The 24696-nt window shown below is 43.8% G+C and overlaps 1 protein-coding gene across 10 annotated transcripts in view; it reads left to right on the forward strand.

The window, feature by feature from the left end:
- The first annotated feature begins 3930 nt into the window (after window positions 1-3930).
- The window catches only part of tle2a (TLE family member 2, transcriptional corepressor a), a 48643-nt gene continuing 27877 nt past the window's right edge, over window positions 3931-24696 (forward strand). For 5 of the 10 annotated variants that reach the window (XM_086047914.1, XM_086047917.1, XM_086047919.1 and 2 more), the window contains exons 1-2: window positions 8802-9179; window positions 9312-9401. In XM_086047914.1, the coding sequence (XP_085904040.1) occupies window positions 9378-9401 (24 nt within the window). In that variant the 5' untranslated portion in view covers window positions 8802-9179; window positions 9312-9377. Of the gene's footprint in view, window positions 4008-7019; window positions 7041-8800; window positions 9402-24696 lie in introns of those variants that run through there. The other 5 variants (XM_086047916.1, XM_086047920.1, XM_086047925.1 and 2 more) reach the window with 5 other exon arrangements.

The following is a 24696-nucleotide window of genomic DNA, read 5'->3' on the forward strand; positions in this document are numbered from 1 at the left end:
TTGATAACAGAAACGCACAATGGCTTTACAGATCGGCCCTATGTGGCTCCCAAGCCGTATTTTGCCCACCCCTGTTGTAGCGATCTTACTTTCCAAATGTAAGGCAGATGTCGTCAGCAGGACAAAATGGCCGCCGTAGTGAAAGCTCACATTACTCATCAGCTGTGTTTTTGTGAAGTCCGAGAAAGCACGACGGATACGCCGTACGACGACGGGTTGGACGCAGACCCGAGATGTGACCGTTGATAACGTCAAATCGACAAGCAAGCGCAAACGGCTGCCCCAGATGAAGTGTCGTGCTAGTCCCCGCGAACCCCCAACGAGCCCCCCACCCACCCACCACGATGTGCAGCTGCGGACAAACGCACAGGTGCGGGTGTCGCCAATGTTCTCAGCCTATGATGTTTTATCAGCGTGTGCCTTCAACTAGGTGCTATTGAGTGTGTGTCGCCATGTAATTAGAAGCTTTCTATTGTTTTTGCGTGTACATTTTGGAATAAACATGTAATCTGCATTCACTGATGTTGTTTTTCTATTCTGCAGTGGTGGAAAGTAACAAAGTACAAATGCTTTGTTTTTGTCTAAGTCAATTTTCGGTAACTATACTCGAATGACTTGTTTATTTTTTTTTTTTAATACTTTTTTTTTTTTTTTTTTTTTTAGCAAATTCAACCTGAGCACTGTGTATTGACTGGTGGGGGGGGATGTAGAACATACAGTATTATTGTAAAGACCCATTTGACTCCCACTTTAAAGAAGATGAACCCACCCGTTTTCATCCATCCCAGGGAGAAAACATTTTGACATTCTATCGGCCTTTCCTCATAAATGGCTACAAATGATCAGAAGTGAAGTTGACGCGTCCTCTTTTTGACTCTGCCCTCCAAATGTTTCCCGAAGGACTAAATACTCCATAAACAAAGAAAGAAGACGGCGAAAAGGCGCAGCCTCGGTCTAGCATTTCCCTGCCCTTGGCCTTGCGTGTCGCGGTGTGATTTATGTATTTACACTAGCGCGCCATTTCCCTCGCTTCACATCTTTCCATCTCGCCGGTATGAGCCCTTATAGATGGATGGCAGAGGGAGAGGGGGAAAAAAACACGTCTCGCGGAACGGTGAGGTAAGCGACCCTGGGGTATGTCGCCCTTGGGATTCAAGGTCGGGGGAGATGCCATACGCACAGTCCCGTCCAAAAGAATTGGAACGGCGAGGTCAGTTCCTTTGTTTCTGGTCTATATTGAAGTTATTTGGATTTCAGATGGAAAGATGAATAGAAGGCCAAAGTTCAGAGTTACAGCTTTTATTTCACGGAATTTACATGTAGATGTGTTCAAACAACTCAGGACAGAACAACCTTTTGTTCGAAGGTGTCCAATTTTCAAGTAAGCAAAAGTATCGGAGTGAGCGTTATTAAATGAACTTAAAGCAACATTGTGTCGTATGTCAGTTTTTGTTGATTGTGGCGGCACCATGTGGGCAAAAGCGGTAGTGTTTTGACAAAAGTCAACCACGTTTCCCGTAGTGTCGTGAAATCCTGAGCTCTCGCTGGCCTGCAAGTTGGACTGAATGACATTTCTATTTCCAGTGGCTGTGTGAAAGATGAATAGCGATGAGGTAATGAATCTAATTTTGTTTAAACAATACTTCAGTTTTTTTGTTTGTATCAGGGCTTCTGCCATGATAGCGCGTAGGCGTCGAATCGACTTCCGTCCTAATAGCAAAATTAGGAAGTGAGTTTGCCGCAAAGCAATTCAAGACATTTGTATTTTTTGGTGTGCCAGGGTGGCTCCCATCCTCCTCAAATTTACATAGTGCCAGTAACAATGACACAGACCCCCCCAGGGCATGACAAAAGTCCCATTCAACGACTTGTAAGTCAATGTTTCATCAAAAGAGTTGTGGAAAAAAATGTATCAAGGTCGAATTCTTGCCCGGTGCGGCTTTAAAGTGAATAACAATATTTGGTGGTGTCACCCTTACTGACAATAACGGCATCAAGCCTGCGGCACGTAGTCGTCACCAGAATTGCTTTCTTCTTTTGAAATTCTTTTCCAGGCCTCTACTGCAGCCTCTTTCAGTTCTTGTTAGTTCCTGGGAGTGTCTCCCTTCAGTTTCCTCTTCGGGAGGTAAATGCTCTATTGGGTTAAGGTCTGGTGATGGATATGGCAAATCAACCTTGACCTTCCACTTTTTTGGGTGTTTGTTCTTGTTGCACGATGAAGCTTCTCCCAATTGGTTTGGATGCATTTTTCGGTAAATTGCCAAACAAAAATGGTTGGTACGCTTTATTCTTGTGTTTGAGGGCCTGCAGAACAGACTGTGAAGGCCTGAAGGCAGAATTATTTGACTTTGACGCTGCCTGGCCACACGACGGCTGAAATGCAATTGGTTAAAGGCTTTGATGTGAAAATACATGTCTGAAAGCAGCATAACCATCAGAAAAGCTATGAAAGAATTTGCAATTATTGGATGAGTATTCATGGACAAAGCATAAATAACAGTCTGTGATTCAGATATTATTTTTGTAGGCCAGCAGAGAAGTCCTTGAAGCCCCACCGCTGTTCTATTGCTACTCGAAGCACACTTGGAGAATCTCCGCTGTAGCGTTCCGAGCTGGCGGGCCGACCTGAAGTAGCGAAGGCCTCTCGGAAAAGGAGGATGACTCAGGTTGAGCGGCGCATCGCTAGCCCCCGAGCAACAAACAAGCGGGTGTGGATGCACGTCAGCCAACTGGAGTGCTCCAAAGAGTCCTTAGATGAATTTTTCAAGCAGCCGCAGTCGCTCCTCGGACACTGATTGGAAGTTGGAGTCACTTCAAAGTGTCCGCTGTGAAGCTTTTGGGCTTTTTGCCCTCACAACCATTCATGTGAATAACTGCACTGTTTGAAATTCTTGCACTGTCAGATGTATTTTTAATGATCAGGGAGGGGGCTGCTTGCGTACTACTGCTCGCGTACTACTTTTACCCACACTATGACAACACGTCTGCCACACACACCCAGGAAATGATCACGTGTCCGCAAAGGAGTTTGACCTCTTCGTGTGGCTTCCTAAGCACGTGGCAAGTCTTCAAGGCGAAACGCAATCAACCTGGAACCACAAAACCACACCGAAATATGTCCAAGAAAGAGAATAAGGGAACGGTGCTTTGAAGTGGAAACTGGACTTTCTACTTTTTTTGGGGGGATCCGTGCTTTGCAGTAACTAAATCAAATGTTGGCTTGACCTAATCCCATGCAAAATACATAATACTGTAAAACTGAATAACATTTTTGTGTTGTCAGTGCTTGTTTAAGGTTATTGTGTAAACTGTTTTTCAGAATAAATGTTTTTACTTTACTCTTCTGAGAATAAGCCCAAATAAGAATTTGTATGTACAGTATCATAAAGTTAAATATTGTAATTCAATGAACGGGTGAAAATAGCTTTAGATGTTGATTAGCCGCATCAGCTCTTTGTTAGAAAATCACAGAGTAGTATAGTAATTATGATGGTCATGAGCAAGCAAAACAATGGTGACTAATAGTTGCTCTCTTTCACACACACACAGACGCGCTCCAAAAATATGTATCAATGTGTTTGCATTCATTCTGCTCTGCATTAAAATTCCCTGGCCTGCAGTGCAGGTGCAAGCCAAGCTTTAATTTGCTTTTACGGCCATAAGTGCTGAGCTATTTTAGTCCACGCGTCCCCTCGAGGTTCCGTGTGTGTGTGTGGGGGGGCGAGGGGGTGATGTGGCTCACATCCTCATAGCAACACACAAACATACACTTTCATCAATATGCTCCTTATTAAATGAGAAAAAAAGTCATCGCCGCCATTCAACTGTATGCCTGCTTGGATGGTACTTTAGCGACGTTGTGTGGCGTTTGTGTGTAATTACAGGTTGCTGCCGTAAAATGACGTCCCGGGTTGTGAAATGTCGCAAGGCGAAACTACCTCGTTCGCAACAAAACAGTGGAGGGTTACGTCACAGCAACAAAAGCAACTTCCCCCCGACTTTAACAGGTAATCGAACCATAAATCAGCAAACGTTATGGTGACGACTGTTGAACATTAATGGAGTTATTGAATGACACTTTCATATCATCGTTGTCACCTATCTTTCCTTCCGTCCTTCCCTCTTCCTGTTTGTTCATACAATCATTCCTCTTATCACTCTACATGCTTGTCCCTCACCTGCCTTCTTACCTTCCTCTCTCCCTTTTTTCTTTCAGTCCTTCAACCTTAGTTCCACTCCTTCACAGTACTTCCGTCCTTTGAGTTCATACAATCTTTCAGTCCTTCCCTTCTTCCTTTTTCCATCATTTTTGTTCCACCCTTCCTACTTTCCCTCCTTCCTTTCACAACGTCCTACAGTACCCAGCTACCTTCCTTCATTCGGTCTTCCCTTTCTTCCTTTCATATCATCATTCCTCCCTTCTTCAGTCCCTTCCTTCCGTCCTTCCTTCCTAATACTTTATTGTAAGAGGTGTTTACCTACTTTTTGCCACCCAAACTTGTCAAGTGGTGGTGGCCTGTGTATATTAAATACTTTTTAATTAAATCTCTTTGAGTCCTTTTGCTCGTATGAGACGAGTGACAGCGCCCACCGAGCGCTTTGAGATGCATTTGCAAGTCAATGCTTTAATTTAACCTAAAGCCAGTTCCACTTAGCAACAAATATTTTTTTATCAACATTCAATTTTGTCTGTTGTTGAAACACAAAAAAAAGTCTCAAGTAGACACTCTGCCATTTTGTTATGAAGCAGCCATTTTGGGTTCATTTTCACATTTGTGTTCTATACTAGACAGATGGGAGACGCTAAATTGCAAAATATTTGTAGTTTTGCATCGCATGTGGACCCAACTTGGTGCCAACTTTTGATTTTTTTTTCCAAAAAGCCAAAGAAAAAGCAAAACTTGACGGAATAAACGTAAGTTTGTAACTTTCCTCTGGGTTGCTTGTATTGTGCTGAGGTGCAGCTTTGACGCTCAAGGCCAGCCTCCCTTTCCAAGACTGCGGCGTGCCACTCCATTGTTCCGTTTGATGAAAGAAAAAGTTCATCTCACCCTTTGCGACGACGAGTCTCGTTCTGGAAAAGGAAAAAAAAAAAAAAAAAAAAAAAAAAAAAGGGAAGGAATTTAAACTATGAATAAGCGTTGTCATTGAAATGAAGTGTCTCTGGAGCGTAGAAAACAACATTAGGGGGCCACCGCACTGGAATTCCCGAGGACCCTCATTCACGTGGCCGTGGGCGTATATGTGTCTGTTTCATGTGGGCAGGCATGTGTGTGTCACCGGGGGTATTTATTTGTGTTTGTCTGTGCGTGTGTGCGTGTACGAGCTGCTGCTGATGTGGGTCATTACCCCCTTCTTTTCCCCAAGGGGCCATGCAACGGGAGAGGGGAGCGGGGCGGATGCTGCATGATGTGTTTGTGTGTGTGTGTGTGTGTGTGTGTGTGTGTGTGTGTGTATGGTCTTGCATAAGGGTGGGGTTGAGGTTGTGTCCCCGAGGATCTGAGACCCAATAAATCACTGCGCCGTCTCTGCTCTGACACCCAGCTTGTCTGATGAGGGACAGCGATGGTGGGGGAAGCAGGGGTAATGGAGGAGGGTGAGGGTTAGATTAGAGTGGGGGAGGAGGGTGGGCAGAGGGAGGGGTGGGGTGGGGGTTTCTTCACGTAACAGCGCTGTGGCCTGGTCTTCCTGCCATTCTTGACCCCATCTTAGAGGCACTGGGGAAATGGGGCAGCAGCGGCGGAGTCACTACAAAGTGCAGTGTAGAAACCGCAGCGGCTTTCAAACGTAGGAGTCAACAGCTTTTTAAAATGGGGGGTGGGGGGGAGGTGGGGCGCTGTAGCCACATGGAGACTGTGGAGTGTAGGGCCGCTGTGTCCAGAGCTGAGGAACAGCGACAGTGTTAGCTAATGTTAACATATGTGTTTATTTGGAATATTTCCAGCCAGGTTTTACAAAGACAAATCTGCAAATCGGACAAAATCACCAAGTTTAGTAAAAGCGGAAGTCCATCCAAAAATGTTCTTGACAATAATATGTTCTATGTGCGTCCACTAGCCTCAACTTCATATTCGGATTAAATTAATATTGTGTTTGTTGAATACGAATTAAGCTGCAAAATCCACCTGTTTTTATCCATCTCAGGGGGCGGCCATTTTGCCACTTGCTGTCGACTGACAATGACATCACAGTTGCGCAGGGCTCAGGCAGGGGCGGAGCCAGAACGTGGCTAAGGGGCGGGCCTGGAAAAATCAGGGCGGGCCTGAATATTCCTCCCACTCAGCACAATTCTCCTATCCCAACACATCGTATATCCAAATAAAATGATCAACTGAATAATATGAAGTTCAGACCTTCCTTAGACAACCACAATTATGCCATTCTTAATGTTCTATGAAATAAAAAACACATACTAAAAATTATAAAAAGTATTTTTTTTTTTCATAAATCTCATTGGGTGGGCAGTCTTTCAATCTTTGTGGGCCTGTGTGCACATCCAGGGCCCACCCATGTCCCCGCCCCTGGGCTCAGGTAACAACCAATCACGGCTCGGCTTCAGAAAGCAAGCGACCTGTGATTGGTTGTTCCCCGAGCCCTGAGCGACTATGTCATTTTCAGTCGACAGCAAGTGACAAAATGGCCGCCCTCTGAGATAGATTAAAAACAGGTGTATTTTGCTTCTTGGCGCAAACGCAATTGTAATCAAAATGCCGTTTTTTAGACTAGTGGGGACGCATACGAGATACCGTGAAGACAAATTTGGGGGTTGACTTGTGGTTACATTTAACTTTTATGTACAATACATTTGCATTCAATGTTTTTCCCCTGGCTCCCACGTAGCCATTTTGGCATCTGTACCATCCAGGGTTAAAATCACTTTCCCACTCACTGTTTCAAGCCCACCATGACATCTCCATGTTTATTGTTCATATCACACTGGATGAAGTCATCTGCCGAGGTCGGTGGGAATCCAACTGGCCTCGTTCAAAGCCTCCCCGCGTGCTCCCCGCATTCCTGCGCTTCACGTTGTGATTATGAAGGTATGCAGGCATCTCGTCGTCGTCGTCCTCCTCCTCCTCCTCCTCCTTTTCCATTGTTTTGGCCAGCGTACGCGAATGCTCGTTTAACTCACACTCGACATACGTGCGTCGCAAAAAAAAAAAAAAAAAAAAAAAAAAAAAAAAAAAACCTCGATCACGTCTTTACGATCTTACAACTAAAACCCAAACTCTCCCTTTGCCATTGTTGGCTTGACTTTGATGTCCCGTGGCTTGTGCGGAGGAGAGAACCTATTTAACCGCTGGAGCCCGGCCAACACACACACACACACACCTTCATCTGACCTGCCAATAGCAATATACAGTGTGTGTGTGTGTGTGTGTCCTTCACTTATCTTTTTCTATTATCTCTATTATTTTTTGCCCCCACCCAACCCTCTCACCCACTACCGCCACCATGCGAGCCTTCCTGTGCATCCCGCTGCTTACACGCCACATGAAGCCACTTCCCATGCGTCACATTTCTCCTCGTGGACTTTATTCTAATAAATGTGATGCCGCAATTGGAGATGTTGTGCATTAAAATTCAGCAGGGGAGTTTAAAAAAAAAAAAAGGCAATAAAATGTGTCCTCTTCTCCATCTTTTCCTTCAACAGTCGCCTCGCCTCTCTTCCATTCCCTCACACACACACACACATTTTTTTCATCACTGATGTGTACCCCCCCCCCCCGCCCTCCCCACTGACTCGTCTTTCTCAGCATCCCCCCTGCTGTCCTTCATCCTTTATTCTCTTCCTCCTCCCTCCCCCTTCGGCCTCTCTCTCTCTCCCCCTGCTCTCTCTCGCTCTTTCTCACACACATAGTTGTCGCCACACACAAACACACGCACGCGCATCTATATTTTCCAACTCCACCTCTGGCAGGTTGTGATTTCCACTGTCAGAAATTGCTTTTTCAATATCTCTCTCTCTAATTATGAGCCCCGCTAAAGGGGTCTTGCCACCAGAATACCAATTTTTCTACAATTTATTTCCTTCTTGGCTGGAATAATTCTCGTGTTCCAGTCTGCAACAATGAAGACATCACGAATGTGTGTGCGTGTGTGTGTTTACTACATTATCACCAGTGGGCCCTTCCAATCCTTCCCTTGAGGTGGTGATTAGCAAAACACAAGGAAGGGGAGGGGGGCGGCGATGATGTTGATGATGCACATCTTTCAGTCTTATCTCCACGCCAACAAGGACAAAATGTAAGATGTTCAACAAAGCACCGTCAAGCTTGTGGCGAGAAAAGCGGAAAACCGCCGAATCTCAATCCGCAAGCAGCCACACCATCAAGCACCGCCCCTTCGCCGCCAACAAGAGTTTAACTCAAGCGCACCCCCTTCCTTCCTTTCCCATATGATTGACGTGCGGTAGCACTGCGCTCCAATCAGCGAAGGGCCAGCCTGTTCCCCACGTGGGCTTCCCAGACTCCGATTGGCCCGTTCCACCAGCTCCGAGGCCGAGCCCCACGTGGAGATTTTCATTCAATCACTACTGAGAACAATTCCACGGAGCCTCATCGTCACCCCCCACACACATACTTTTAAATAAACGTGTTTTTTTTTTTTTAATTACGCAGACTCATCTAAATCGCGTTTATGTAAACGCAATTAAATAAAAAGCTCAGCCATTTCTGGGGTGAAGTAACGGCATTGGATAGCACGTGTAGCCTCGACGTAATATTTAAAACAAACTATGGATGCGTGTTAGCGTGGGGGTGTATTTAAGCCCCCCCCCCCCCGCCTTCCCTGAAGAACTCATATGTTCTGTCCCATTGAGGATGAGAGAGAGGGGGAGAGAGAGGGTGAGGGAGTGTAGTGTGAAAGGAGTGCAGTCCAACGAGGGAGACAAAAGAGGCTGCGGCTGCATTCAATGTGCTGCTGTTGTGTTGTGTGTCCGTCTGCGAGCCGCTCCTCCTCCTCTTCGCCAAGTAAGAAAGAAAGAGCGAGAAAAAGAGAGAGAGCGAGAGAGGCCACCCGATATCGCACTAGCTGCCGGACCTATCCTCAAGTTTCGGGAGACTTTAGTGGAGAGGGACCCCCTGGTGGAAGGCTTCCAAGCAGGACCGGTTCCTTGCTCCTCCTGCCCCGGCCCTCACGCGTCGAGAGCGGGGCGGCGGTGCTCCGGGAGAACCGCGGTAGGCAGAACAAAGGAAAAGCGAGGAATGAGCGAGCCCTAAGAACAGCTTCCGTGCCAAATGTCCCACTAAAAAAAAAAAAAATAATAATAATAAAAATAACAAAAACCCTAATTGTATTCCTGGACGCAGCTTTTCCGCCTCGCCGCGGGACAAGAAGGACAATAGCCGTACGGAGACGCACGTTTGACCGGCAGAATGTTCCCTCAAAACCGAGCACCGGTGAGTAGGAAGTGTCCATGTAATGCTTATCGTAGCGATGCACCATTTCCGGGTACTGGTTTTTGTTGAGGTGCCCGATAAAGGTCAGGCTCGTTTGTTATCCGCAGACCGGTGGACTAGTGAGGGGAACTTTATAGACTTGGGTGCCACCTTCACCACAAACATGAGCTTTAATCCCACGATGGAGTGTGTGGAGTGTAGTGGAGGGATGATGGGGATGAAGAGAGCATGTGTTTGTCCTTTTGCTCTGATGGCTGAGAGCAAGGGAAGTGAGTCAACTCTGCTTATTGACACATTCGCACTTATCGCTCTTGTGTTTTCCCCACTTTTAAATCACATCGTTGTATGTTGGCTATATTTGTAGTGTCAGGAAACCATAGATATCGAGACAACCGTTTTACAAGGTGTCAAAAAGAGGATCGTGAAGTCATCCCTCGCCATATCGTGGTTCAGTTGTTGCTGGCTGGATTTATCGCGGATTTGTAAATTGCGCACCCCAAAATTTGCCATGGGAAGGTAAAAAACAGAAAATGTCCAAAATGTTTCGATCATTTTACACTTTAAAATGGATATCAAGTTTTACAAGTTGACGCAATTACATAAATGTGTTAGCTAATTTACTATCGTTTGCCCTCACTAGTTAGAGCATAACTGATCACACTGCCGCTGGTGCACTTTCAATCGCTTTATTTAAAAAACTGTAACAAAATCCACACATTGGCATAAGCACATTCATACACTACGGCATCCACATGCAGATTGGCTAACCTGAGCTAACAACATTCTCATTCGCTGATTTCCATGTCACTCAATCGGCCTGGCCCCACCTTTTAAAGAAACACACATTCAAAGTCACAGCTACTTCAGTTGTAGAACCTAATGTTTGGTGTCCCCCCAAATGGACAAAAATAATACCTGAATCTCACATGCATATTTTGTGTTATGCATAAAGCCTTCAAATATATATTTTTAAAAAGTGTTTGCTGCTCTGTGGATTATCGTCTACCCCGGTCTTTCTGGAACACAATCCGCGCGGTAAATGATTGTGTACCATTTAAAGAAACAAAACAAAAAAACGTGTCCAAAAGGATAGTAGCATGATGCTATATTTACGACCACTTAAATGAGTGATCAAGTCATATTTAGCCCTTATCCTCGCACTCATTGTCACCCCCCCCTTTTGCGTGTAGTATCTATACCGCTTATCGGCACCCATCTGTTGAGCGTAGTACCTTATCTTGGATGTAAGATAGATTGTAACTGCCTAGCAACAACAGGAAGGCAAGAAGATGATCAGGGATTAAATTCCAAACTGTGGCCGTTTAAGCCGCTTTTGTCTTTTCAGTGCGGCCACAGTAACGGCGAACATGTTTTTGAAGATCAGCGCCGTTTATACTGGACGGTTATACTTCCCATAATCTTCAGTGTACGAAAGGCGGTTGTCATCCAAAATTGCCTTGTCATGTAGCCTTTTTTGACCTTGGTCTGCTTTAACAAACTGTAGTTTGCCTCCCCGTTGTGATCTTTTCTCGCTGTAACTAGAACACGTGAACCGCTGTGTCAGTATGTTCCTAACGGACTTTTCTATCGTTGCGTTGAGCTAGCGGTTAGCACGTCTGCATCACAGTTCTGGGTTAGCATGTTCCCTCCATCTTTGTGTGAGATTTGTCCTTCCTGTCACATTCCAAAAAACATTCACATTAGTTTTTTTTAATCATTGAAAGCTCGGTTGTGATGGAGAAAGTGGTCTGATGAATCAAGTTTGATCCCAAAAAGGCATCATGGTGACATGACGTGTCAGTTTGCTGCTATTTGAAGGTGAACCGTAGCCTGGTAGGTTGTCCGAACAATTATTATCAACAAATGACAGTTTGTTTTTCCTCCCTGTGTTGTGTTCAGTGGCACTTTTTCATGCCACAAACCAATAATAATTGCAACCAATAAGAGGAAAGAGCAATCTCGTGTAGTCAGCTGGATTGCAATTTGGTTGTGTTTTAATTTTTTTTTTTTTTTTTTTTGTAACCATGAGAAAAGAAATCAGCTGATTTGAAGAAAAGCAAAGTCATGGTGTGAAAGGCCCCCTGAATGATTGTTAGGAAGGTGCACAGGAGTTGTGCGGTTGGAGTCCACTCCTATCCTTCTGAGTAGTTCTCAATCTGGGGTTCACTTACTATAGTTTCGGGCTTCGCAAAAATAATTTGCAAAGTTATGTTGTATCAGTTTTTTTTAAAAGGAGCATACAGTACCTACGTATAGGGACTGGCGCACTAATAAAACAAACCTGAACCAATTAAAAGCTCTGGCATGATTGTGATGTATCCCGACTGACCTGTTTTCTGAATCCGAGCCGTGATTGGTCGTTGTGAGCAGTTGTGACGTCATGTTCAGTCGACAGAAGACAAAATGGCCGCCCCCAGAGATGCTTAAAAACGAGTGGATTAACACTTATTCCACAAACTCCATATTTATCAGAATGCCCTGTTCCAACTAGTGGGCTTGCATAGAACATATTCTTGAAAAAAAAAAAAAAATGTTTTCGTTGACTTCTTCTAAGTACAGGTTATCTCAACGCGAATGAAACTTGACTACCATGTGCACACCAAAATGCAAAAAGTGTTGTTTTTTTTGTTTTTTTTAAAGAGTTTGACAAACCCTGATCTACATTATCGCACCCCATTGGAGTCCTACGTAAACTCCATAAATTCCATTTTTTTTTTTCCCCATGGCCAATCTGTAAGTCAAGTGCCAGTGATAGAAGTAAGTCATTTTAATGGTACAACCATCCCATGACGAGACATGCTATTGCCCCCCTAGAGGCGAGATATGTCCCAGGCTTTTAATTTGTGTCAATCAAGTTAGGTGGAGGGCTTTTGAGCTGACTGAAATACATAAACACTGGTCCTCTAGCTGCGTCAAGTATCAATTAAGGACTCGCTCATTTGCCTAACCCTCATCTCCGCGCCTGAGCCACGCCACCCCTGACGCTGTTTTGACATTCATGCAGATTAAACATCCAAATAGGATTTTCAAGCGGAAAACCAAAAGATTTTTATTTGATTTTTTTTTTTTTTTAAGCTAATAGCCGGCCGGATTTGACGCGGCGTCGTATGTCTTTATCGGCTTTGTAGCCCCCTTGCACTTCCTTTGCTGTGATCTTGTGACCGCCAGCACCACCAGCAGCAGCAGCAGCAGCAGCAGCTGTGTGTGTAGTAAGAGGGCCTACAGGAAGGCAGACTGTGGCTCTGCGGTTTGCACTGTAAACCCAATCGCTCTCATCCAGCCTCTCCTCGCTGTGTTCCTGCGAGAGGCTCCAAACCACATCTTAACGTATGGGCCGGCATCCCAGGGTGAGAGGCGCAGTCTGCGGCGGCGCTCGTTGGGAAAGCGATGACCCGGTTTCTGTTCTCACACACACACACACACACACAGGCGCGCGCACGCACGCAACGCAAACACGAAGCCAGGAGGTAGCCGCGATTCGCAACTCGGCGCGAATGGCCCGTCAACTTTGCGCACGGTTTCGTCCGCGAAAGGCGAAGCGGCCGGTAACCTGTCAGGGCCGCGTTCTGGCCTGCTGTGGCAAATTAAATTTGACCTATATCTGCGATAAACGCGCTCATCAAACTTAATATTATTTGAAAGTCTGATTACAATCGGCTGTCGCACTCGATTTTAAGCACAATGCTGAGCATTTCGTGATTTTTTTTTTTCTTTTTTTCTTTTAAACATGTGTTTTTTTCCTCAAGAAAGAATTGAGCTTTCAGTTTTTGGTATTTATATTTCACTCTCTATATCAATCTTTTCAGTCTAAAAATGTCTATTTTTTAAAAAAATCTATGATTAAAGCGGAAGTCAACCCAAACATATGCAGACCCACTAGTTGAAACACGACATTCTGATGATTAATATTGTGTTTGTGGAATATGAGTTAAGCAACAAAATCCACCTGTTTTTAGCCATCTCCGGGGGCGGCCATTTTGTCACTGCTGTCGACTGAAAATGACATCACAAACTCTCAGGGCTCAGATAACGACCAATCATAGCTCAGCTTCAGAAAACAGGTGAGCCGTGATTGGTCGTTACCTGAGCACTGAGCAGTTGTGATGTCCTTTTCAGTCGACAGAAGTGACAAAATGGCCGCCCCCTGAGATGGCTAAAAAAAAACGGTTTTGCTGCTTAACTCATGTTTCATATGAATCATATTTCCTTGTTTCAACTAGTTGGCCTGCATAGAACAACTCTGTTTTAAATATTACACATAGGTGTAGCATAAAAGTATGTTTACACACATAGTGTTGCAAAACGACAAGTTGTAGTGATTTTGGTGCCTGTTGTGATTTGAATACGTTTTTTATTAGCACCCAATACTGGTTTGTGGATTATTGGACATAACATTTTGGCGAGGAAAATTGAGCTTCACTTTGTTATGCCGCCCTCGTTCTTCGCCACTAGTCCCGTGGTCTCACTGGTATGAATATTTTAAGACTGGCCGCGATCGGAATAGCCAAAGCTAGTGAGGCTAACCGCTACGCTCAACCACAACCATCTTATTTTCGTACTTGCGGAGCCGCTCAGATGTATGAAGACTGTCTCCTTGTTGGCCGGACATTTCGGTGCTTCACAGAGTGTCGGCAGCAGACGGGCGAGTCGAAAGTCTTCTGTGAATTTGCCGACTGAAAGACAAGTTGCCAAAAATATGTGATTAGCGATAAATCGACTTCAGGCTGTAAATGTCGATATAGAGTAGTAAAATAGACTTTTTAAAAAAAAGAGTTACCACTTTTTTTTTTTTTTCAGACACTGGTATCGGTACCCATCCTTTCTCAAAAGTAAGCAATAATATCTTGTACTCTGTTCACAAAAGTACGTGTTAAATGGATTTTAGAATTTCTAGCTCAAATGTTCCCGGCACACGTTTGCTTTGACATGATGTGGAGTTAAGACCTTTGTCCTGGCCTTTGTTCCGTCACCACGAAGCGTAGCTAATCTTGTACCTTTCCAAATGATCATCCCCGCCGTCTTGTAATATTCCCAACTGCCCTTTTCCTCCATTTTCGACAGGACAATGCCCTCGTTTGGGGGAGGGGGAGGGGGAGGGATTTGCTAATGGCCACGTCTGTGAGTACAGTACTCGCGTCTTGTGTTTCGTTCGGGCTTCCGCCCCGCTGTTAATGCGCAATAACGCATCCCAGTGTTCTACAATGAAGCGTTCTGTTTCTGTCCTTTTAGACGCCCGCGGGAGACTTTTCAAACACGTTAGCGGCAGCGGTCCAATCACCTGATTCACCGACCTAAACTAGCCCTCTCGAAAAATCGGCCGCAGGAAACCTGCTCACGACTGGTTCCGCTTCGACCGCTGTGTTGTTTGCGTTTTATTGCGACGCGGACTCTCGCAGGGGACATTTGTGTCTTTGTCTCCCGTCTTCCCTTTTGAAATTGATGCCGTTCAAATGGATTTGGGAACGACCTTTTGCCCAACTCTTGCTTTTGTCTCAGTGGATTATGTCGAAAAGCTCATCTTGTGGCTTTTGCCCATACTGCCTTCGATCGGGTTTTTGAGCCAGTTCAGTTAGTCCGCACGGAGATTGAGGATGCGCAGTATTATCACCAAGTGTGTCGGGAAAGAGACTTGGCTGAAGATATGCGTTCTTGTTGACGTTGTATCATGGAAAGTAGAAGACGTATTGGTTGGAATACCGCGGAAGGTTTGAAGTTTGCGTGCCAGCAACACCCTCGTCTGTTTCTGGCTGGCGGATGCTGGTACTGTATCGTAAATGATTGCGTTCTGTGGATTCTTTAACCTCCGCTATTTCGCACATTTCTTTTTCCAAGAGCAATAAAACTTGTTTTACAGCAAATTACTTCATAAAAACACAGCGCAAATAACCATCGGCACACACCAGGAACATAAATCTGTTTTTTGTCAGAAATTGCTCCTTTGTTAGAGATGGATTGATATGTTTTTTTTTTTTCAAGACAGATACCGATTATTAGTAGTCAAGGCGATAACCGCTATTTGGAGCCGATATTCGTATTCACTAAAAAGGAAAATATTGGCGTCAAAATAAAAAAAAAACTCAGAACTTTGTTTAATCGTCTTTGAGCATATGTTTATTCAACAATTTTTCAGATTTGCTTAATGTTTTTTTTAAATAAGTGTTTGCCAATGTGGCCGTCTTTGTAGTAAAATTCTAACAAAAAGGGATATTGTATTGTATTGACTTCTAATCAAAACAAAAGGTGTTCCCAGGGTGAGTAGAATCTCTTATAAAGTTCACTGAAAATTTAAATAAATACTTCCTTGAAGTTACCGCCGTTTTAAATCGATTTATTATTGGCCATCAGATTTAAAAAAAAAAAAAAAGGCCGATATTCGTCAAAATACTGAATATCGGCACCGATAATCGGCCCGGCCGATAATCGGTCTATCACTAACATTTTTTTTTTCTTCCAAGTAAAAAACAAGGACATATTTGTGAATGCAATACGAGGGGGGGGGTCTCCATTTTATGATGGTGGCGACATAAAAGAATTCTTCATCACATGGTACAAAAAAAACGCTCAGCACCATCCAAACATTTTTTTTATTTTTATTTTTTATACAAATAGTTATCGTGACTTCACCACTGCTTACTTAGATTAGCGACAGACCACAGCGCATTCCAACTTGCGTCCCCGTCGCAGGAGCAAAAGCTCCGCCATCAACCGACGACGGCTTGTGATGGCTTCCCGTGATGCATGTCGGAGCTGCAAATCTAGTCGTGTTACTTTCGGCTTTAACAAGGCATCAAGTGAAAACGACATGTTCTCAAAGCATTGCATTGATGTAGTTTAATGGATTTTTTTTTTCTTTTTTTTTTTTTTTTTTGTCACCAGCCTCAGAGTCGGTGAAAGAATTCCAGCATCCAAGGTTGTCAGCAAGTTGCTCAATAATACTAAGTTGGGGAAGTGATTGTGTTGCCCGACTTTTTCTTTTAAAACAAAATGAATGAGGAAGTAGTACGTTTTTGAAGTCATCTGGAATTCTGGCAGCAAATGTTAATCGTGGGGCATAGAGACTGATCCCTGCCACGAATAACGAAAAAACACGTGACTGATAGAATTGCCTAAATCATGTCAACTTCCATGATCCTTGCTAGAATCGCGACCAAAATTTCAAATTGCAATGTGTAATAAATAATAACGTTGAGATTTTTGAAGTTTTTTTGGGCTTATCCTTTTTATAGTAACTCGAATAATAGTTGAAGAAACTATTATCCTTGAATACTAGGGATGTAACGATTCACTCAAGCCCCGATTCGATTCGATTTTTCGATTTTCACTTCCCGAATTTCGATTGGATTCGATTTTTTTTTTTTTTTTAAATTACCACCATGCTTGTCTCTGTGCACTAGTGCGGTTCTGCGGCCATCCACAAACGCAATACGCAATGCTGTTTGGCGCAAAAGCATCATTTGATCTACACATTCAAAACCTGCTACGCATCCGGAATGAAAAAAACGTTCCAAGACATAATTTTCTAGATGAATTGAATCAACTCGATTTTCCATTAATCGAATCGATTCTAAATCGATGTCTAATCGTTACATCCCTATTGAATACGGTTCAATATAATTTCAAACTCTTCTTAAAATTTAAGACTAGAAAATACAATAAACGGTTTACAAATACACCAGAAGGCGTACGGAAGGCTTGCCTTGACTTCCACCAATGCGAATATCGTACAGACAGCTAAACGTATCTTGACATACAAAGCTTCTATGTGCTATTAAGATGTGTCTCTTTCAACCTATTTCAGCAAATTAGCGAAGCTCCTGAAACTCGGCGGGGTCACCCTCAGACTGTGCCGACATATGCAAGCCGGCGTTGCAGCATTTGCCGGCATTCTTCCTCCCACTCCAAGACGCGCCTCTATTTCCACTTTTGTTTCACTCCAATATCGAGCTGGTTAGTGGGTTAGTTGCCGCAGCACTAGTGCACTGCCTTTAGGCCGCGTTACTCGAGCTCTTTATCATGGCGGCTGCCCACGTGTGAGCGTGGCCATCGATCGACGGCTCGCCTTCCTTTTTTTTTTTTTTTTGCTCAGCCGGTGGTTGGAGGGCAAAGGGAGAAAATGAAGGAAACGAGGCTGAAGGGATCTTGGGTTTATATGCGCGCGGCCGCCGAGGTGCGTCTCGGCGGAATTGGCAAACGAGCCGGGGGGGAGGGGCGGGGGTTACCTAATAAAAGAAGGCACCTCTAGCAATTAAGGCGGTTGACAGGCAAACTGTGGCTATCTGCTAATGTGGGCTGACAGCAGGGAAATTTGAATAAGGAGGCTTGCGGGAGAAATGAGGCGGTGGAAAAGGAGCAGGGGGGGGCAGGGGGGGGGGGCTGTGAGAAGGAAGAGATGTATGGTGCTAATGAAACAGGTGCCTGGCTGCCTGCCCCTCCCCTCTAAGTGCCGGAGTCATTGAGAGATTAGCAGCATGTTTCCCCAGCTCGGAGCCAAGTGGTGCGATGGCTGTTGCGGTGGCTTTGACTTTTTGTCGTCTCTGGAGGGAGACCATTTAAAACACTGCAAATGAGGCCGTCGCCTCTCGGTGAGACATCGAAGAAACGCTCTTCTGACTCGCCTTTATTCCAGATGCTCGTTGGGTATAAATGGGCTGGACGGAGATTCGGGATGAAGGAGTACAAGTGTGCCTGACGCCACTCTACTTGCTGTTATTCAAAGAAATTGTAATGCAGTAAATTTACGGAGAGAGCCCCGGCAGGTGCCAGGCCCCCACTTTTACTACTTGCTGGTACTATTTCTGGTTACAACGGAGCTCGCTGAGCCAAATCCACTTCGGGATTCGTGTCATTGGAAGGCTACAATTGACAAATATTAACACGCATTTGCCAACATTGATTGAGCCAAGGCGCTTACGATATGTTCCGTATTTAGTCATCTCAAAATGTCACAATGTATTGTTAGGGCTGTGCAATGAAACGAAATTCAATTACAATTCCGATTGTTACACTCTACGATTACAAAATTGGCATAATCGTAAAAAAAACCGATTATTGATATTCATCTATATCCAACAGACTGTTTACACAAGGATCATAGTTGAATTTATACATTTGCACCTTTTTTAAATTTTATAATAACTCATTTTACTAAGTTTGGTCCAAAAGGAACTTATTTACATTTATAAACATGTTGTTTTGTAACCCAAAAAAATAAATGATCGTTTGAATAATCGTGATTTCAATTATTAGCAAAATAATCGCGATGACAATTTTTTTTTTTTTTTAAATAATCGAGCAGCCCTAATGTATGTACGACTAAAATAACGACGCTCTCATCTCACGTACGTACTATGTGTGAAACGTGGGCCGTTTTTAGCTGAGCGCAGAGCTGCATTTGTGCTCTATGAATGTCCCTCTATGTCGCTGACATCGATAGATGAACAAATACATTATTTGTAGCGAATGCAATTAAGGGATTTTGGACCAACTGTGATTGGGAATTGCGCTAGCGTTAGCTTACCCCGTTGCTTTGCCGCGGACGCTGCGGTATTATACTCCCACAGTCTCCGCTTGGCTGCCAGCGGCAAATTGTCTTGCCGCCCTCAGTCTCCTCTTGAATCAAAATGTCTCCTTCGCATGTAACGCTGCCACACACTGTTTAATGGGCTTGGTTTGGACCGAGCGTTCAATGCGCCGCGGTTTCGGTTTCCCGCGGCGCTACGTTGAAGTGGAAAAGCCAGCAGCAACTTAAACGGTGAAGCTGCGCATATAGAAACTGTTTTCAGAGAATTTGGCAGGTGTTGAGGCTGTTGTGTGGGTGAAGGAGAGTAATTAGTGGCCTGACGAATGGGCCGAGAGCCGCCAAAGGAAAGCAGCGGCGCAATTTGTGCACAAGAAGGCTAGATTAAAATCTTTCTGCGGTGCAGGCTGTCGAAGTAAAAAAAAAAAAAAAAAAAAAAAAAAATTGAGCGGGTGAGCACGCTGCAGAAGACAAAAGTAGTCAAGCGGCTATGATTGCCAAATAACTTTTGCGGTTATGGACAATCTGTGGTCGTTTTTATTAGGGTGTTGAGCAAGCATGTCAAAGGCACATTTGCGGAAAAGAATGTGACGGGTTTGAACGAAAAGTTCCCCCCCCCCCCGCCCCTGCCCGCCCCCGCCCCCACCCCCACGTCGGGCGTTTGAAGAAAACAACAATCAAGGAATGTGTTTTCTCGCAAAACGTCACATCGCAGCCGCGGCTCCGTTTTACATACGCGCACGAAATTGTGTTCCCGCGTGACGGCGGAGATGCGTGATTGTGGCTTCTCATTGAGTGGCTCATGTGAAGGCAATAAAGCGCACATGTGCTCGTAAATACTTGCGGAAAGCGGCATCTTGTACGCATCCGCTGTCTGAGGTGGCGCGCGTGGGCGCGTTGTCTGCTCACGGTGTGTGTGTGTGTGTGTGCGCGCGCACATTGTTGGCGAGCAAGGATGTGAGGTCATTGTGGTTGAGTCGCCTGCGGTATGAAGGCAACTCAAATGAAAACAGCGGGCACGGCCGCGCTGTTGGCAGACTCCACAACAAGTGCTTTCGTTTTAATGTCTCGGCTTTTGTGTCTGCGGGGCTCGAGAGTCGTAGCGATGCCTTTCTGTGTTGGACGTATTTCTGATTTTGACCGAAATAACTTGTGGCGTTGGGTGTTGACCTCAGTCATAAGAAGCTGAAGGTATCGTGATGAAGTTGTCAACAAAATGCAACTTTTGCTCCATTTTATGTCGGCCTGCGCTGCTTGATTCCCTGATTTTTGGTAAGTTGGTCGCAATTCGACGCTTCTTCTCTGTCGCTTCAGGACTCGCCGGCGTCTTCGCATAGTCGGTAAACCTGGTTGGTGGCCTGTTGTTTTGAATATTGCCGCCGTAAAAGATTGTAGGTAACATCCGCTCGTAAAAGTTGATCAACAACTTATGGTGAAGGTGAGTGAGTTGCTTTGAGGTCGAGATGGACCGATATGCTTTTTTTCAGGGCCGATACCGATTATTAGTAGTCAAGGAGGCCGATAACCGATATTTGGAGTCGATATTTTCAGTGAAAAGGAAAATATTGGCATCAAAATAAAAAAAAAAAAAAGTGCTCTTAACTTTATTGTAACGTCTTTAAGCATTTTTATTGATCAATGTTTCAGGTTAGCATAATCGTGATTTTTTTTTTTTTTTTAATCATTATTACAAGAAATTTTCAGCATCTCTGTTATAAAATTCTAACAAAAAGTTCAGGGAGCACCCAGGATTGTCAGCATATCTTAAAAAGTATCAAGGAAAACTTAAACGATAGCTCCATGTAGTTTTCTACAGTAAATGGACATTTCAAAATGACAGAAATGTTAAACTTTCACATATCTTTGGTTTGATTTCCACCGTTTTAAGTTGATTCATTATCGGCCAGCAGAGTTTTAAAAAAGGCAGATGCCGATAGTCGTCGAAAAGCCAAATATCGGTGCCGATAATCGGCCCGGGCCGAATCGGTCTATCCCTGCTTTGAAGCACCATTTGTAAGTTTTCAGAATACAAACATGGCTTCCTCCAAGTACTTTTGGGTCATCTTCACTCGGATAGGATAGGAAAGCAAAAATGAGAATCCACATTTTTTTTTTTTTTTGGTCAATCTGAACAGTCTAGACTCCTTTTTCCATGTCACTGTTTTTATAACATTGGCCAAAGGAGTTTTTGCCTCAGCAACGGCTTGTTTGGAAGTTCAACTTCCCTCAGCCGATGTTATGTTGTCATTCTTTGGACATGAAATAGCAACTAAGCTGGTTGCAATCAAGTGCCAAGTAATACACTCCATTTTGATTCAGTTGCTTCAAAACTCAATTGGCAGAGTGAGGTGCCATGTCAACCCCCAAAAATTTTAATCAACCGAATCATCAACTCAGTGTTTTTTTTTTTTTTTTTAGAAAACACACTCAAAAAAAATTAACCACATTTTGCTTGTGTGTCGACCTGCCGTCGTTATTTAGGAGGGTAAGTTAGTAAATGAACAAAAATAGAATCGCCTCGCATCAGTGAGATAACAGAGCCCAGCACACCACGATGACATACAAACGTTATGGAAAAAAAAAAAAGGCACTTTGTAAAATGCCACCAAAAAATATGCCGAGACAAGAAACAATACACGAGTGTTGTCCAAGGACAGATTGTGTACTTGAATATTTTTCAAAGCAAGGGACGAGGAATGAAAATAACATCTGTGGGATTACTTCATTAAAAAAAAAACAATTACATTCTTTTTTTTTTTTCCTCTTTTTTTTTGTCTACACCAAATCTGTCTTCGACATGTCAAGGACACGGCCACGCTCTTCGCTCAAGAGACAAACGCGGGAAGGAAGGAAGCTAGTTCTTTAAATGAGTAAGACGAGATGGTGCACCTTGGCGCTCCCATGAAAAGGCAGAAGTGACTTTTCTTCTCTCTGGGTTAATTGGCCCGTGTGTGTGTGTGTGTGTGTGTGTGTGTGTGTCAGTCAGTATGCATCCAAGTAGGCATCTGAGAGCCTCCCCCGCCTTTCTCTTTTCAGAGCGTTTCCAACTTTGCAGGTCTTCACCCCTTGTATCTCGCATCCGTTATCTCTTCCTCCTTTGCTTTCACGACCTCCTTCAAACTCGTCGCCGTGCGTCTTATCCGCACTCACATCGTCGTCACTTTGTAAGATAAGGTTGACGTCCGTCTTAGCACCCTACCCCGTAGCACTGACGTATGAAGAAAAACGGGAGATTGTTGTCACGTGTACTTGCCGGACCTCTTGGCCGCTTCCCTGACTAGTTTTCGGATCGTCTTTTTATTACATTTGGAGGGGCATCCGGTTCTCGGGAATGTCACTGGTGTGCTGTTTTTTTTTTTTTTTGTTTGTTTTTTTTTTCTTCCACTTGTTTTGTTCCCTTCTCCTGACTCGGACCTTTTAAAACGATGAGATCTCTCTAAACTCCTTTTCACACTACAGGGCGCAATGTGCCGTCGTGTATGTGGTGAGGCGTGGTTTAGGGCTGCTTGATTATGGAAAAAAAATCGATTACTGATGATTATTTCGGTAATAATTGAAATCACGATTGTTCAAACGGTTATTTATTTTTTTGGTACAAAACAAGAAAATGTTTAAAGGTAAAAAAAATTATAAAGACAAATATATACATACATCTTTGAAACACTAATTATGTAAGTTCCAAACATTTATGAAACTAAACAATTATTTCAATTTTTGATTATAAAATTAAAAAAGGTGCAAATGTATAAATTCAAGTGATGATTTCCTTGTGTGAAAACAAACAGTGCGTTGGATATAAATGAATATTAATAATCGTTTTTTTTTACGATTATGCCAATTTTGTAATCGTGGGGTGTAATAATTGTGATTGGATTATAGTGTTTCAAAGAAATGTATTTGTCTTTATATTTTTTACGTGAAAACATTTTCTTGTTTTGTACCCAAAAATAAATGATAGTTTGAAGAATCGTGATTTCAATTATTACCTAAATAACCGTGACAATATTTTTTTTCTTAATCGAGCTAATTGTAACCAAAGCAACACTTCCAGTTATAAGAAGGTGTACTTTTTTTTTATATATATATTTTTTTATTTGCTTCTTCTCTATAAAGGATTTCTATTTTTTTTTTTCAGTTAAGTTATACAGGTTATGGGTCACGTTAATGGTGAAAAAGTTTTGAAATGATTTATCTTGGTCTGTTTTTTTTTTTATAATAGCACTAAAATCTGACGCGAACCGGGGTGTGTAGACTTTCTATATCCGCTGTACGTGTATGCTGTCATTGGCACGCTGTGCCGCTGTCATGTCAACATGCGGGTTTGATTTTCACAGCTTTCATCAATCGACACCCCCCCCCCCCCCCCCCTTAACAGCCAAGCCCCGACGTACTTTTTGGCATCCCGTCTGAGTGATGTTGCCGTTAATTAAAGCTAATGTGTCGCTGATGTGCGCCACGCTCAGATGCGAGAAGAACACGTTTTCAAAGGAGCCGTCGCCGCCGTTATTAGAGTCGACTCGCCGTCGATATTCTGAGGCTGTAATGGGAGCGAATCCGACGTGAGTGTTTGCGTGCCTGGTCGCCTGTTGGCCACGTCCCGGGCAGATTTGGCAGCGATTCCGACTGAGATCGCTTCAAGTGACTGGACAAATACGTCTACTCGATGATTCATGTTTCGCAAGGACGTTAAGTACATTGAACAAATGCCCGGGTGGGGCGGACCTGGCAACGCAGATAAAAGCTGGAAAAGATGCGGATAAAGTCGGCGACCTCCAAGGTGAATTTTGAAAAGAAACGTGTATAGTTTCGGGAAAGTATGTGGCGCATCGAAAGACGTAAACAAAGTAAACTGAAGTGTATAATTCTGCAGTGGCGTTGAGGATTTTTTTTCTTTTCTTTTATACTGCAATGTATGCTATATTTTCTCATTCTTGTATTTTCTGTTGGAAATTTGCTTGCCGTTAGTAAGTCTTAAGATTATTTTTTAGACATATGAATACTTGCAGATATATTTTGTACCCTCGGCATGGGACTCCACTAAGAAGCAGTTGGCTAATCTTCATTTGTTGAATGCAAAGTGTTTTTGTCTTTTTGCAGCCTAAGGCTATTCCATTTTTTTTTTTTTTTTTTTCCTCCCATGCATCTTTGTCGTTTGAAATATTTAAAGAGCATCGTTGAATTAAAATTTCATCTTTTAAAGATTGAAGACCTGAGGACAAGTTTATTCATTTCTCATAAATATCAATTTTGCCGTGATAAATGGTAAATGGGCTGTCACTTATAGAGCGCTTTACACTGTTTGCTCATCTAGCGACTGATGACGCAGCATCAGGAGCAACTGGGGGTTCGGTACCTTGCTCAAGGATACTTCGACATGGTCACAATGGCCGGGGATCGAACCCACAACCCCCGGGTTGGGAAACGACCACTCTACAATTGAGCCATGCCGCCTCAGCAATAAACCATTGCTCAGTGTGGAATCGTTAGAATTCTCCTTTCGAGAACTCTTTCCTTTTTTTTTCTTATTTTTTTTAAAAATTATTTTTAGACTTGGTGTTGTACTTTAATGGTCAAGCGCTAACTCCACCGTACTACTTGACCGCCTCCGAGCTTGAGAACTCTCGGTCCCTGTGGGCCAGTGAGCTCTGTGATGTTGACATAGAGTCAGATAGACAGACAGACGGGCAGCCCCCCCCCGCACCCGCCACCCTCGAAGTCCGGCGCTCAGCCTTCTTTTGTCTGCTTGTCCTGCAGCATTACACTTATGCTTGTAGCCTC

The sequence above is a fragment of the Filicampus tigris genome, chromosome 12, assembly GCF_054856515.1.
Source record: "Filicampus tigris isolate MCC_2025a chromosome 12, RoL_Ftig_1.0, whole genome shotgun sequence".
In the NCBI taxonomy this organism is placed as follows: Eukaryota; Metazoa; Chordata; class Actinopteri; order Syngnathiformes; family Syngnathidae; genus Filicampus; species Filicampus tigris.